The sequence below is a fragment of the Cydia splendana genome, chromosome Z (assembly GCF_910591565.1).
Source record: "Cydia splendana chromosome Z, ilCydSple1.2, whole genome shotgun sequence".
In the NCBI taxonomy this organism is placed as follows: domain Eukaryota; kingdom Metazoa; phylum Arthropoda; class Insecta; order Lepidoptera; family Tortricidae; genus Cydia; species Cydia splendana.
This window is the reverse complement of record NC_085987.1, coordinates 33031625-33048437: the sequence shown is the minus strand read 5'-3', so window position 1 is coordinate 33048437 and position 16813 is coordinate 33031625. Positions and strand designations below refer to the sequence as shown.

Below are 16813 nucleotides of genomic sequence, written 5' to 3'. Positions count from 1 at the left end.
GGTTTCTGCCTCCCTGTCAATCTTGCCATTTTGATCGATAGGGAGACAGATTTTCGCGTTTCGCGGTAGACCACCTGTAAACAAACCTTGATGCTTCAATTTCAATGATGACATTGAAATTTAATAACTTTGTTTGGACTAGTTAGGAGGTGAACACTCGGGGTGAACATATCAAAAGCACATCAAAAGTCACCGGTCATAGCTAGCGAGGTCATAGCCCTTGAGCCGGGGAGGGGAGGTGGGTTTGAAGATCCCATTTTTCGGTTTTTTGATTATATCTCGGAAACTATGCATCTTAGTGACATACCTACTTACCTAGCCACTTATACAAAATGAAAGTTAATTTAATTTGTTACAATTTTATTTACTCCACTTTTTCGATTTCTTGAATAGTTTTTGAGATATCCGCTCTTAAAAGTTTATTTAGGGCTCTAAATTTTATCTTGATATCTACATCAATGAAGCTGCTAGGCCGTGTTTGATATCGTTTTCGTATAAATCGGGGGTGCTGAATCCATTTATGATAATTGATATCACATTGACACCTGCATTCCGAAGAAAAAACAAAATTTAAATAACTAGCTAGTAGTTCGCCCCAAATTGAGAACTCGCGGTTTGCCAAAAATTATATAAGTAGAGCGTCGACTTTGTTGCACCTACTTACAAAATTCGACATAAAATAGTAGAAAATAATTTTCAAGAAACAAAACCGAATTCTATGGGGGCCGGAGAAAGATTATTGTACATAGATGGTGCACTATGCATAGCTGGGCATTAACTCGTTAATCCGTTAATCGTTAATTAACGAAGTTAAGTTTTCGAGTAACGGATTAACTTTTAAGTTAATTTTAAAAACCTGTAACGGACTTGTTAACTTCCGTTAACTTTTCTTAAGTCCGTTAATCGTTAATACCTAACTCGTTAGTACCTACTCACACCAAGACGGCGCGCTGCCTCAAATATAACACTAGTATACCATAGAGTGCTGCTGTGGAACGCCTGTTTTCGGCGGGAAAAGATATTTTTTCTCCAAAACGGGCGTCGCTATCAGACGACAATTTTAATATGCTCATGTTCATGAAGGGGCACATGCACGTTATGGCAGATGCTAGCGAATGATATTTTTATTGGCTATGCTATTATTAATTAGTAATGATTACCATGTTAATTAGTAGATTAGTCTTTAATAAAAATCAAAATTTATGATTATTTCTCCTAGTTGCATTTCTTATTGCGTATATTTACGATTTCGAGCTAACGATTAACGATTAACTTTAACTTCCGTTAAAACTTTTGAAAAGTAACGTTTTAACGATTAACGAAGTTAACTTTTTATTTAACGGATTAACGATTAACGAAGTTAACTTTTTGATTAACGGTGCCCAGCTCTGGCACTATGTAGAAAAGGAGGTAAAACCACCCACTTTTCTAGTAGGTAGCATTTCGTTTCTGTAAGGGTCGCAGTTTTAGCCTCACGAACCCACTTCTCTGATAGCAGTTCGGTTCTGTGAGGATTGCTGTTCGAACCTAACCAAAACCACTTTTCTTAGTAGCATTTCGTTTCTGTAAGGCTCACAGTTCTAACCTAACCTAACCCACTTTTTTTCGGTTCTGTGAGGATCGCAGTTCAAACCTAACCTAACCCACTTAACGGCGCGTGCGGTGCGGTGTACGGGGGTTTGATCGGGAGGGGCTAGTATGTTTGGCATCATTATACTTTATACCTACATTTTATGGTAGGTTTAATCATCCAAGTAGCACAGATTAGCTGTATAGCAGCCGCATAATGAAGTACGAATACGCTTGAAGCTGGAATATAAAAGCTGCATAAGAGCTGTATAAGCGTCTTTTCAGCTTTTATAACTCTTAAATGGGCAAAAATTAAGCAGCCTTAAGTTCACATAGCTACTTAAGAACGTTGTAGCAGCAATTTAACGGAATTATAAGGGGTAACAGCAGTTATAAGAGGTGTATATTGACTGGATAAGAGACCACCAGTTACCCTTTATTCAGTTAATATGTCACATGTGCGCCCTAATACCGGGAAAGATTGACGTTGGGCTGAATAAAAGATAATTTATAACATATTTTTACACCTCTGCCTTAAAAATCAGCTATTATATTTAGTATAGTGACGACGAACGCAGAGGTGAACATATTTATATTGAAGCAAAAACGTTAAGCGCAACGACATCATAAGTCATTTTGTTGAAGTATTTAGTTAAATGGTTGTACTTACATGATCTTTTATATATTAATGCGAGAAAAATGTTTGAAAATGCAAGTTTATTGACATTATATATATACATTATCTAAGAAAATTACAGTGCGCCACGAAAATAATCAGTATTTATTTAAATTAATGATATAAATAAGCTATGTGTAAAAACTATTTCAGTGGTTTGGACAGAATTATGAGATAAAAAGTTAATAATACGTGATAGGAAGTACTAAACTAATGATTTAGGTTAAGAACTCAGGCACAAAACCTTATTGTTACCCTTAAAAGTTGGAAAAGCAATTTCAATTTTGTATGTTATATACAATAAAATGGTGGTCAATGTTAAAAAGCAACGTGAACCGTTAAAATTCTTATATGCAGCATACGACTGTTATATTATATATCTGATAAAGATACTTAAGTGAACCACTATAAAGTCCAAGTCGTTATTTCGATACACTAGTGAACCTCTAAACAGTTATAAGGCATCTTGTGAACGTTTTAACAGCGGCTATGCAGTCAGTCCCAATGATAGTATAATAGGCTGCTTACTGCTTACTTAATAGGCTGCACAAGGATCGGCGCTCGGAAACACCCTGTTTTTAATGTTTATAAATAATCTCCCTGCCTCTGTTACCGAAGGTATGACGGTGTTGTTTGCCGATGGCACAACCGTGATAGTAAACGCTCACACGCACTTGCAACTCGAGCAAAATATAGCAAACGCTTACCGCCAACTTCACAAATGGTTTTCGGCAAACGGCCTCGTCCTTAACACTTCGAAATCGAACGTAATGTTATTCTCAGCTGGAAATACTACACACATTCCACTAGTACAGAGTCCGATACCACGCTGTGACTCATGCAGGTTCCTCGGATTCACCATCGACGCCAAGCTGAAGTGGAAAGAACACATAGACAACTTGTGTGAAAGGTTGGGCAGCGCTGTGTTTGCGCTGCGCAAACTGAAACCAATTGTCTCAAATGATGCCCTAATTCAAATATACTATGCATATTTCTTTTCACTGATGCACTACGGTATAATCTTATACGGCAACTCAACCGATTCAGACCGAGTATTTATATTACAAAAACGGGCTATACGAATATTGGCAGGTGTGAGTCCGAGGCACTCGTGTAGAGAACTCTTTAAAAAATCAATATATTGTCAATCAATCAATATCAATCAATATCAATATATGACCTATTACTCGCTTTACGTGTATGAAATTATAATGTTTACGTGCAAAAATATTAACCAATTCAAACGGTCGAATATGCTTGGCGGAATAACCCGCCAAACGGGGCGATTACTGCCCGTGCCGCGGCGGCTAGCGCTGCTCGACAAAAACCCGCGAGTAATAGGTCCGTCACTGTATGAACGTCTACCCGCCAATATCAGAAATGAAACCTCTGACGACATATTTGATCGCCGACTAAAAGTACTGTTCCTAACGACATCGCTGTACTCTGTTAAAGAGTACAGTGAACGATACAAATATTAATAATTTTACTTGGCATTAAATTGAAATTATTGTTTTTATTTTATATTGTTTTTTGTATTGATTGTTGACATTTTATTTTATTTATGGAATATGACATTATATGACCTAGGAAAGCCCTAGTATTATATACAAAATAGTTTTAGGTTTTAGTTAAGTTTTATGACATTTTAATTTGATTTCTATTCTATTTTATTTTTGACATTATTGATTCACAATTTACTATTTTTTATTATTCTTTTAATTTTGTTTGTATACACTTGACGATCTTTTTGTGAATTTCTGCTATTTTTAAGGAAGAATAACATGTAAATTTTCAATCAGAAATAAATATTATCTATCTATCTATCTATCTATCTATCTATCGGTAAACATGTTCAGCGCTCAGCCGTATTATGCGCCACATGTGTTCGATTATACGTCTATTGGTTTCATAATAGTTCACTCGTCCTCCCTTATAATAAGTCAGCGCAATAAAAGCTGCTTTAGCGGTAAACATGTTCAGCGATAAGCTGTATTATGCGCCCCATGTGTTCCATTATACGTCTATTGGCTTCATAATAGTTCATTCGTGCTCCTCAAAAAGTCAGAATAATAAAAGCTGCTTAGCGGTAAACATGTTCAGCGATAAGCTGTATTATGCGCCACGTGTGTTCCATTATACGTCTATTAGTATAGAAATAGTTTGAAACCCGGGACAGGACATAGGATAGTTTTTATAACCAAAAACATGACTTCAAACTTGAACAGTATTAGCTTCAGGAATTCAGTTTCGGCGAAGAATTTGATTCATCTGAATTCCCCCACACCCTATTTCACACCTTTAGGCCCCATTCGCACGACAGCTTAAAAAGCGTTGCGTTAAAACCCGACGTTGGCGCTTTTTTACCGTTTCCAATATTTGTGTTCATATGAACGCTTAAAAATCACTTGTGAGTCGTACTGCCACGTACGCATCTCAGCAAAGCCATACTTTATTTGCTATTACGACGTATTATTTGAATATAGCTTGAATATTTCAGGAATTTGTAAGCATAAGTTGACATTTTTAAGGTGAAACTAATAATAATCTTGACGATTGACACCAAAAATTGACACTTGACAGCCAACTGACAGCAGCGCCGGCGCTTTTTTAACGCTTGTGAGAACAGATACACGGAGTTCCGTATGCTCTATTCAATTTGACGCCAACGCTCAACGCCGAAAATCGAACAGTGCTCGATAAAAAAGCGCCGCGCTTAAAAACCGCCTTCGTGTGAATACATACATGGTTATCCATTTGCGTCATTCCAACGCTTTTTCAACCCGCGTTGAAAAAGCTGCCGTGCGAACGGGGCCTTAAAGGACGATTTTTGAGATAAAACCTTTTTTATGTCTTATCTCGGGACTCAAAATATATAAGTTTCAATTAAATCGGTTCACCGGTTTAAGCGTGAAGAGGAGTTTAAAAAAGGCATTTGTTAATATGCTATGTTAATATGTTTTTTACTTCGGAATGGTGTCACACATATATAGACACTCCCACCCGATTTATACGAAAGCGATACCAAACATGGCCTAGTCGCTTCACTGATGTAGATGTCAAGATAAAATTGAGAGCCCCAAATAAACTTTTAAGAAAGGATATCCCGAAAACTATTCAAGATATCGAAAAACTTCTAAATTAAACTTGTAGCAAATCAGCTTTCGGTTTGTCTAATTAGTCATGTCGCTAAGACGCAAAGTTTCCAGTGAAAAACCGAAAAATGGGACCTTCTTACCCCCTCTCCCCTCGGCTTAAAGGCTACGGCCGGGGACTTTTGATATGTTCACCTCCTAACTAGTCCAAATGAAGTTAAGGAGTCAAAAATTGTGTTCCTAGCATTTCCCTTTATACCTTCTTATTGCTTGGCCTACAGGTAACATAACTATATAATAGTCCTAATTATTATGGTCCAGTTTTGACGAAATAGTTTTCATTAAAAGTGTTTCACGTATTAAAAGGTCATCTGCTTCCAGAAATATATACAGCCTTTGATTTGTAAATCAATGTATTCTGCTTTTCCAATTAATTAAACTTATATTATTTTAACAAAGAACCAGCCGTTACAACTCGATCATCTTGCCTCTCTAGAATACCCGCCTGTTATATTTTTATTAAAAATCAATTCTTACCCACATTTTATTTGTTTTATTTTTAAAGATCGCCAGTGTTGCTAACAGATGGCCATTCTGTTTAAGTGAAGAAATCCCAAATCATTTGAGACCATTTTACGGGCATTTCTCAGGAGGGCCATTTTAACGTGTCCGGGGCAATAAATGATTGAATTTACTGTTCAATAAATCTGAATTAATTTAGGCATGATCTTCAGCCTATATTCTGTCCGGGACACTATCAAATTATTTATTTATTATTTATATGTAATACCAAAAAAAACATTCAAACGCCAAAAATTATGTTCGGTGGGAGTGTCCCGCACCCAGATTTTATGAAACAAAAAAATATTACTCAAGATGGGGCATTAGATCGGAGTTATTATGGTTATTCACGCATAAGGTATTAGTTAACTTATCATATTCTTTATATCACAATAATGTGTTTGCTCAACTCATTGCATAAAACCAAATTTACGATGTGTCCCGGGCTAGTGCCTGATTTCGGTGTAATTTGCAAAACATGACGGTACTCCTTCAAAGTTGTAAACCAGGAACTCAGTGTCTCAAACATAGTATGCTTTAGTTGTGCCTTAACCATTGAATAAAGTAGAGGTACAGTCACAGTATAATAAGGTGATTTTTTAACCCTTTACCTACGGGTGTCAACCAGAGTTGCCAGTAAGGCAACACCGCTGCAGTACGGGTGTCAACTATAGTTGATCGAAGTAATGGTCGTGTTCAACATTTTTTTAAAACAAAACGAGACCTTGTGGCTTGGTAATAGCGGTCACATTATGCACTGTGATTAGTATAGATACGAAGAAAAAAATATCATAATATTTCGGTAGATGGCTCTGACATAAACATAATTTTAAAATTACCGCATTTTTGCTGGCAACTGGAGTTGACACCCGTACTGCAGAGGTGCTAATAATTGAATTCAATATGGCGGACAATAGTGTTGTTTTCAAATTTCATCGACTTGTTGTCGATATGAGAGTACGGCGTGGGAGTGTTTGGAGTGTTATTTTTAGTGTTTTTTTACCGTTTTTGGTTAAAATATTGGAATTTAACATGTTATAAAATCATTATTAGGTACTATTGTACCTAATAATAATTTCACCACAATCATAACTTGTTAAATTTCAGTTTTACATTTACTAGCTTATCGATATATCGACAAATGCGTCGATAGACGCACATCACTAATTTCCATAAGTGGCAAATTGTTTTAGTGCAACGTTTTTTGTGATTGATATTTATGCATTATTTTCATAATTATCGTTATTTAAGTGTTTATTTGTGTTAAGTATATTATAAACTAATGTTCTTAAACGTAAACTTGTGAAATCCGCGAGTAGTAACTTAAAAATCTTCAATTTCTTAGTGACTGGTATATTGCTTGATAGCAGAAAAACTAGTGAATATTATTACTCCAAGTGATTATTTATTGATTAAACACATTATACTTATTGTGTGTGTGAAGTTTCAAGTGTGTAGCTGTAATACTTCAAAAGTTACAAGTAAGTGAAATTATGCCTAACCGCTGACTCTCGCCAAAACATGCCCGTATTGGGCGGTGACGGAGCGATTTAATAGCCCGTAGGTAAAGGGTTAAAGGTTTCCCAGTCCTTCGGTGGGTTTGGTTTTATGTTTTTTTGAGATCGGTGGTGCAATTTACTCCGAAGGTTTTAGTGCATTTATCGTTATGCAAGTGATTAAGAAATCCTCAAAAGTACGTAAATCCATCATTATTACATCTCCTCTGTATCACTCATACTATTTCTGTAATTGCTGAAAAGCGATTAATTTTGACATCGCTGGTGTTGATTTCCTTGGTTTCGGTGGATTTTTTGACCACCGATATCAAAAAAGTGATCACTGAATTCAAATCCTGCTTTGCAAACTAGTTTGTTGTACTAATTTATCACACCTAAAAAGTGCAAGATACGTTGTATAAACGTAAAATTATGTTTGTAAGTAAATGAAGTCATAATAGGTACAAAAAATCAATTGTTTACTATGAGTAGTTTTTTAAACCAGACGTGTGTTGAAACTTGTAGACCCAATGTTTCTTTCTCTGTCTTGATATTCTCTTCAAACCAATGAAGTAATATTATGTTAATTGTCCTCTGTATCACCTGAGGCCCTACACCTCGATAGCTTTACACGTGTCAGCCATGTTAAATGAATGCAGTCAATTAGATCCCACTTATTTTAAAATAACTTGTGTTTGTAAGTACTATGCAAGGTGCACCCAAGGGACAGGATGTTCAGAACAAGGGATTAAAAATAAAGTGGCCGTCTAATGTCGAGATCGCTTCAAAGGCACTGAGCGTACCTTACTGATCAATATTTCTAAAGGATAGCCATAGACACAAATTGAACATAGCAAATGTTTTAACAATCCTCAATGTCTTATGTCTTTATGTCTAAATATAGGAGTTACAATTTAGCTCATGTGTTTGAGGGTGCTGGATATCATAATTAATAGGTAAATCTTCAAGCATTAGTCGACCACTTCAAATAGTTTTAAATTGATGGAGTTCACGCTTTAAAACTCTGTTATTCAAAAATACTTGTTTTCCATATTGCATCACATTGCTTTATAAGTGCATTAAATATTTTACAAGCATTGAACACCACTCAAAAATTTCTTGTGTATCGGGTTTAGCTAACATAATTAAGTTTCTTTTTGATGCGTGTGCGGTCGGATTGTGTGAAACAAACATCTTCTCCTTCATGGCACTAATGTGCGAATTTGTGGTCGACATGTCTGAAACTCGTTTCAGGACCATGCATCGCCCTATTATATGAGGACAGTCAAATAGTATGGGATATCTTCTAGACATGTTGTTTTACAAGCCGTAATTAGGTTATTTTAAAATCTTGGGTCTATATCTATTAAATTTATGTAAGCTTTCGAGATCAGTAGCCTTGTTACATCGCTTATAATCAAATAAGAATGAAAAATATGATTAAAATATAATATAATTGAGATATAAAATTGAAATGTGATTTTTGTGTATGCATTATTGAATTCGGTGACGCCAATTGATTTCAGTGCTGCACATGATTTCGGTGTTTTTTAAATCTCAAATATCTTAAAAACTATAAGGTTCTAATGGAGGCCTCCAGTACCAACATTTTTTATATTAAGGCTAGATTTTAGGAAATAAAGTCGCATATCAAATAAGTAAAAAAAAAATTTGGCACCGTAGTCAGGCACCGAAGGTCATCTCTGAGAATCGCCCTTACAGAAGTATTTACTGGATAAGAGTTACCGTTTACTGCAAGAGTTTTTTTTTTGGTGATCCTCCCGGAATAAACAGTACTTGAAACTGCGTAATTATTAACTCTTTTTTTTATATACATAGTTTATTAAAATGTCTGTACAGTGTAGTTTATAAGGTTAATACTTAATACTTATGTATAATTATGTAAAAGACAAATTGCTGTGCCCTTACCTTACAGGGTACTTAAGTCATATAACTATTGGCAATAAAAATGTTTGAAGTTGAAGTTAATCGCTTATCAAAAACGTCAATTCGTAAAATAGGTAACAAATATTAATCAGAAAAACCTTTATTCCTTTATTTTTGTAATCTCAATACTTGTACCCTGTACAATGATTGTATATATTTTTTTTTATAATTTACTGGCACTACTTACATATGCCACTAATATTGTATTACTGTATAGTTATTTTACACTACTCCAATATTATTTAATACAAGTGATATTCCAAATTGTAGGCGTGTAGTTGTTAAAATTTGTATGTAATCAAAATTAACACATACCTGAGGTTCTCTAAACGTTCTTACCACTTCGGATATATTAAAACGAGTCGGACTCGCGCACGAAGGGTTCCGTACCATATAAAAAAAAAAACAAAAAAAAAAGCAAAAAAAAACGGTCACCCATCCAAGTACTGACCACTCCCGACGTTGCTTAACTTTGGTCAAAAATCACGTTTGTTGTATGGGAGCCCCATTTAAATCTTTATTTTATTCTGTTTTTAGTATTTGTTGTTATAGCGGCAACAGAAATACATCATCTGTGAAAATTTCAACTGTCTAGCTATCACGGTTCGTGAGATACAGCCTGGTGACAGACGGACGGACGGACGGACGGACGGACGGACGGACGGACGGACAGCGAAGTCTTAGTAATAGGGTCCCGTTTTACCCTTTGGGTACGGAACCCTAAAAACATCTGCTTCCAGAAATATATACAGCCTTTGATTTGTAAATCAATGTATTCTGCTTTTCCAATTAATTAAACTTATATTATTTTAACAAAGAACCAGCCGTTACACCTCGATCATCTTGCCTCTCTAGAATACCCGCCTGTTATATTTTTATTAAAAATCAATTCTTACCCACATTTTATTTGTTTTATTTTTAAAGATCGCCAGTGTTGCTAACACACGTAAGTATTTTAAAGGAGCGGTTCCTGGTAATATTGAGGCAACCTATTCTTCTTGAAATACCTATCGAACGACACACCCACCATAAAATAGAAGATAAAATTATTAAATTTCCTCTTTAAGTAGGTACCTACATGAGGTGAAATATGTAGGTACCTATCCTAAAAAAAAAAGTAGATTTTACTAGCGCTTCGCACGGATTAGCAAATTATACACCTAAACCTTCCTCAAGAATTACTCTATTGATAGGTGAAAACCGCATGAAAATCCGTTCTGTAGTTTTTGAGTTTATCGCGAACATACAAACACACAAACAGACAGACGCGGCGGAGGACTATGTTTTTTAAGGTGTAGTGATTATACCACGTTGTCGGCGTGAATGCAGATACGTACTTATTATCCCATGCCAAATTGCAACTTTGTCGGTAGGTATTAGGTATTTAGTAACGAGCCTAATACCAACATTACCAACTAACGAGACGAAGCAAAGCAGTCGACTTACATAAGAACATGGCGAAACTAAATAATAAGGATTCCTTGTTGACTACCGAACTCTAAAAAAACCGGCCAAGTGCGAGTCGGACTAGCGCACGAAAGGTTCCGTACCATTACGCAAATAACGGCAAAAATATCACGTTTGTTGTATGGGAGCCCCACTTAAATATTTATTTTATTTTGTTTTTAGTATTTGTTGCTATAGCGGCAACAGAAATATATCATCTGTGAAAATTTCAACTGTCTAGCTATCACGGTTCATGAGTTACTACAGCCTAGTGACAGACAGACGGACAGCGGAGTCTTAGTAATAGTGTCCCGTTGTTACCCTTTGGGTACGGAACCCTAAAACGAACCAGTTTCCTACAGTTTATAAAGCCATCGTGTTAATATCTTCATCAGCAGGTCTACTTCGGAAAATGGTACCTACTACCATGGTAGAGTCTGGCTACTGAAATTTTACCCAAATGTTTGGCGGGAAATTCAAAAAATCTTGGGCTGGTCACACTTTGTGTAGTAGGAATTATAGTTTTGATACTAGAAAAGATTTTTGATTTTCTGTGCACACGTAAGGTACCTAAGGATATAAGTTAAATATACGTTGACGTGCACTCAAAGCCGGCTCACATAATTTCTACCACTATGTGAAGTACAGTCAACGATAAACACATATGTTAACACGAAGAATTGCGACCTGTAGAGGAGAACATCCGGACATACGAAAGCAAAATGCCCGAGTCAAAACGTAGACCTTCGCTTCGCTTCGGTCAACTATGTAAAGTAGCTACAGTCAACGATAAACACTTATGTTAACACTTTCTCACCATTATACCATTGTAACAAGGCGAAAAATGAAATGTAGTGTAAATAAGACCTAGCTCGATCATACCGTAATATTAATGCATCACCAAAAAAATACACAAGTACTATGCCAAATATGCTAAATGCTAAGTATCAAAATATTTATAGAGCACCAACCTTCTAATTTGTTTACATTTGCTTAGAAGTTGTAAACATTGCAGTTTTTCGTTATATAACGCTACAGGTCGACTTCGCACATTGTCGTAATTATTTACGAACTTAAATAATAGTTTGCGAACCTCACTCAGTATAGACATTATTAATATTACTTAAAATAAACCCCTTATAAACCGCAAACAATTTGAATGAATGACATAAATTGTCAACTGTTTTTTTTTCAAATCATAGACAATTGGTGATACAAGAACGAAATATCTGTCAACAATTTTTGGCTAGCCAGACTCTATAATAATATACTCCGCCTGGTACTCTATTCCGAGATTCGCGTATGACCTGACACGGGCCTACGTCATCATGCTGTTTACAGGTTCTCAAACTTTAAAATGTGGGAGAATTTTAACCAACGGTGAAAATTATTTTAACGGCATTAATTTTAAGTTATTCATGTAGAAACATAGTAAAATAAAACAAATCTAATGTATTAAATTAAACTTTATTTATCTATACAAGACAAACGTTTGAAAAACTAATTCACAGTTACACATTAATTACCAAGCTTACGACTTGAAAAGTTTGGAAAACACTGCGACTGCTGACACTGAGCGAGAAGGAAATAACAATTAACACGCGTTCGACAAGGATGACGGTCAGGGCATGAAGTTATCTAGATCTGGGCTATAACCGCGAAAATCGGAGTTCGCAAATTGCGGGCATTTTTCTCTGTCACTCTTATTACGCCTTCATTGGAGTAAGAGAGAAAGATCCCCGCAATTTGCGAATTTCGGTTTTCGCGGTAGCCCCTCCGAATTGTCAAATGTGACAGCGCTATCCTGTGTTGCCAGTAATGTAAACAGAATTACCCGAACGTCGGAAATTTCTTTTGTGAATCGGATGATATTGCTAACGAATAATTAAAAATCGGGCATGTGCGAGTCGGACTCGCGCACGAAGGGTTCCGTACCATATAAAAAAAAAAACAAAAAAAAAGCAAAAAAAAAACGGTCACCCATCCAAGTACTGACCACTCCCGACGTTGCTTAACTTTGGTCAAAACTCACGTTTGTTGTATGGGAGCCCCATTTATATCTTTATTTTATTCTGTTTTTAGTATTTGTTGTTATAGCGGCAACAGAAATACATCATCTGTGAAAATTTCAACTGTCTAGCTATCACGGTTCGTGAGATACAGCCTGGTGACAGACGGACGGACGGACGGACGGACGGACGGACGGACAGCGAAGTCTTAGTAATAGGGTCCCGTTTTACCCTTTGGGTACGGAACCCTAAAAAAATGACGTGTTATTGTAAAATTTAAGATAAAATACATATAAATGAAAATTATAAAATTATAAAGAAATATTTTAACTTATTAACCATAGGTATAATGTACCCATGTAACATGTTATGTTGAAATAAAGTGGCAATGTTATTGTGACGTAGGCCCGTGTCACTCTGGGAAAGTGGGAATAGAAGACCATGTTTTATTAGACCATGCCTACTACATATTTAAGAGCAAAGGCACGTGTTACCTAAAAAACTGAAATCGCTAAAGAAAAGCAGATTTCCAAACCACAAGCTTGGCAAATATTTCAAAAAGAGATATGTTGGAGGTTGCAAATGGGACTGTTTTTTTAAAGAAAAGCAGTACCTACCGGAAGCACACCTTAGATACTATGCGCCACGTGCACCATCCCACTAACCCACGGTCAAGCGGTTTAACCGTTAACCCAGTGTCAAATTGTACTGGTAACATGGTAACTCCAGTTTTAACTGGTTAACCCTGGGTTAGTAGGATGGTGCAAGTGACCCTAAGGATATACCTAATTCATATTATACATGTGTTAATAGTTAATCAATAGTTAGGAGGCTATTTTCTGGAAACATAGGTACCTACAAATACCTACAATGAAAAAAACATTGTTTAAATATAACATTTTAATATATACAACTACTTGGTCTATCCGTCTCAAAATCCATTAAGTAAGTCCTTTTTTTTAAAGTTATTGGTATTTGTCTAGTCTTACCGCGAATGTATATAGTTTCTAAAGATGCTTATTTTTTTTTATATGTATAATATCACTATCAGACATCAGGCAGATGTTTCTCAATGAAATCCCTTATGAGATTAAGTCCCCGTTTATTGATTTGATGCCCCAGCCTCTCCAAAACGTGAAACTGTATAGGAGCTCCGAGTGTTTTCAATTCGTTGTAAGTAGATTGGCCCCACTCCATTGGCACCACGTCGTCGTTGTCACCATGGCATTGTAGCAGAGGTGGTACTGAAATTAATAATCACAACTATATTTTGATGACCGGTCTGGCCTAGTGAGTGGGTAGTGACCCTGCCTGTGAAGCCATCGCCTGGGTTCAAATCCCCGTAAGGGCATTTATTTGTGTGATGACACAGATATTTGTTCCTGAGTCATGGTTATTTATATATTATATATATTGTTGTCTGAGTACCCACAACACAAGCCTTCTTGAGCTTACTGTGGGACTTAGTCAATCTGTGTAAGAATGTCCTATAATATTTATTTATTTATATGTACTCTCAACTTTAAAGTACTAATACTTTGTTATCTAGTACAAAATCAGTCGAAACTCTGAAAGGGATTCGGAAACAGTGGTAGCACCCCTAGAGACTTTTGTTCAGGACTCTGAAATCAATAACATATCAAAATCTCAAGATATTTAACTGAAACCCACATTCTCCATACTTTAGGTCCTTTGACAGACTTTTATGAATTATGAATAACGTCATTATCAACCCCACTTTAAAAGAGCTCTTATAACAGCAATCAAATCTAATAACAAATTATGGTCAAAAGAAAAATGAATGTACTCACATGAAGAGCTGGATGCATTTTTTAGCTCTTGGTACACAACTGAACCATTATTGAGGAAAGAGCTGAACACAAAGGCTCCGGCAATATTCCTGTCCCACCTATAAGCCGCGTGGAATGACAGTGTGCCTCCCATTGAAAATCCACCTACAAAAGAATACTGTTCAATAGGGTATTTGACTACTAGTCAAATCAGTTTCTTTTGTCGAACTGTCAAAACGATTTGCTACTATGGAATTTACATGAAACACTATAATAAAATACTAGCATGTGAAGTCACAAACAAAGTACCTACTCTTTATAGTTTTATACAAGTTTTAAAATAGAAATTTCGTCTAAAAATAACTGCTGTCTTTGTTCCTCTATTACCTCTTTCTTGCATGGTGTAAAATAATTTATTTTATATACTGTCAAATACCCTATTATTAACTAGTCAAAAGAGTTGCATCTCAACTTAGATAGTATTTCATTTACGTCTGTAATTGAATTTTATGTTTTACAATTTTTCAACACATGAATAAGAGTTGAATATAAGGTCAATGTGGCTAATTCGTCATAGGGGCTATTCCGTCTACTAGCGTGTTTCTTGAACAACAAACATTGATAATTACGTCAACAAAGCAGAAATTGCTTTTAGTTTCAGCAATCAAAAGTAAATGGTTTTTTTCCTATGATTGAAAATCATAGAAATATACGCTCATGGATGGAATTAGCCACATTGACCTTAATAATATAGAAACATACCTATAATTATTCTGTTGCTAGGTATTCCTAATTTATTTTCTCCTTGGATGAGATCCTTAACCTCCACCTCTATTCTGGATATTGAATCAAGTTTTTCAGGAACATTTATAGATATATTAGCACGGTCAAACCAAACATTGCTCATGGCACCTCCGTTGGGAGTGTAAGGTTGCAGCGGCGCAGTTGGGAACATAACCTTGATGTGTGGAAATGTAAAATTTCGTGCCATTATATTCACCCACTCCTTCATGTTTCCACCTGTATCCCCTGTAAAATAGACCTTGTTTATAATATAAATAATAACATTTTGTAAAATAAATTTGACAATAAACTAATTAGAAACAAGGTAAAGAAATGTGGCAAGCAGGGGCATGACTACAGGGTCTACTATATTAGGGCCTTTGGCTTGAAGGCCACCGACACAAGAGCGCCATTTATTTTAAAACTGAAGAGGGTACCATCCAAAGAACAGGCCATGGCCATGGACCTCTAGTTACAGTTACGCAAACAATGACAAAAAGTTTTTTTGTTATAAAGTGTAATGTTTTTAATTTATGTACGGATAAATTATGATGTATCAACTTGGTTTTTCAAGTGATCAAGAGTAAGACATTAGCGCGCGGGAGTAATGAAAACTATTTCATCAAATCGTCATCTCATCAATATAAAATTATTACCAGATCCATGAAAAAATATTACTGTCGCCGTATGCTTAGGGCCTGTGGGTTTAGTCAAGTGCAAAGCACCAAGTCGAGACATGTTTTTTTATTAATTCTAATAAATTGTTTTGTACAAGTTTGAGTAATAAACTGAGAATTAAAATTGAATATAGTTTTAATTTTATGTGTTTATTTTCACGGATTCTATTCTAACCTCAAAGAATTTCATTGACAATTGATCATAGAAGGTAGGATCGTATAGAAGTGGTATACGCGTGCCTCCGTGAGGGACAAAACATACGCAAATGCGACACTGTGATTGGTCGAATTTATTTGTTGCCCACCATTATCCATACTAAAAAAAAGGTGGGGAACAAAAAATATGTGAGACTGTGATAAGGACAAACAATAATAGCGCTTTCTCTGCTACTCCTACTGAAAGATACGTAAGACTATCCCGTTCTGTCAGTTATCCCCACCACTCATGCCCAATCCAGTTTAATACTAGATTCATGCACGGACCTAGAGAGTAAACCGGACAGAGTACATTAGCCAAAAAGTGTGTCCACATGAGAAGTCAAGGTGGGCCGTTGCATCTCTTTCTAATTAGGGTGACCATAAGTCATATGTATGTGGGATATTAGGATAACATTGAATATATAGTTTGGCCAGGATCTTTTCTTATTCGTGCATAGTTATAGAGAATCATACTGTATTTTCGCTGTACTAGTATTGTGGCCTGAAAAGGGATGGATATAGTTTTTTTCTCTTCTGTAAAACGCTTCACACAACCTTAGGCACTT

General features: G+C 35.9%; 1 protein-coding gene across 1 annotated transcript; it reads right to left on the bottom strand.

The window, feature by feature from the left end:
• Positions 1-13791: 13791 nt before the first annotated feature.
• LOC134804540 (lysophospholipase-like protein 1) lies at positions 13792-16211 on the bottom strand. The gene is made up of 4 exons (XM_063777645.1): positions 16029-16211; positions 15352-15618; positions 14611-14754; positions 13792-14043 (listed from the first exon to the last, which is right to left on the bottom strand). Exons 1-4 carry the CDS (start codon positions 16108-16110, stop codon positions 13847-13849), a joined length of 690 nt encoding a protein of 229 aa, XP_063633715.1. The 5' UTR covers positions 16111-16211; the 3' UTR covers positions 13792-13846.
• Between the last annotated feature and the right edge of the window lie 602 nt (positions 16212-16813).

What these genes read in the sequence shown, in the direction of transcription:
- LOC134804540 (XM_063777645.1), bottom strand. Translation starts at nt 16,110, where the DNA reads ATGTCTCGACTTGGTGCTTTGCACTTGACTAAACCCACAGGCCCTAAG. An exon ending in AATATTTTTTCATGGATCTG is followed by an intron (nt 15,619 to 16,028) that starts GTAATAATTTTA and finishes TCTATTTTACAG; the next exon opens with GGGATACAGGTGGAAACATG. An exon ending in TAGCAACAGAATAATTATAG is followed by an intron (nt 14,755 to 15,351) that starts GTATGTTTCTAT and finishes ATTCTTTTGTAG; the next exon opens with GTGGATTTTCAATGGGAGGC.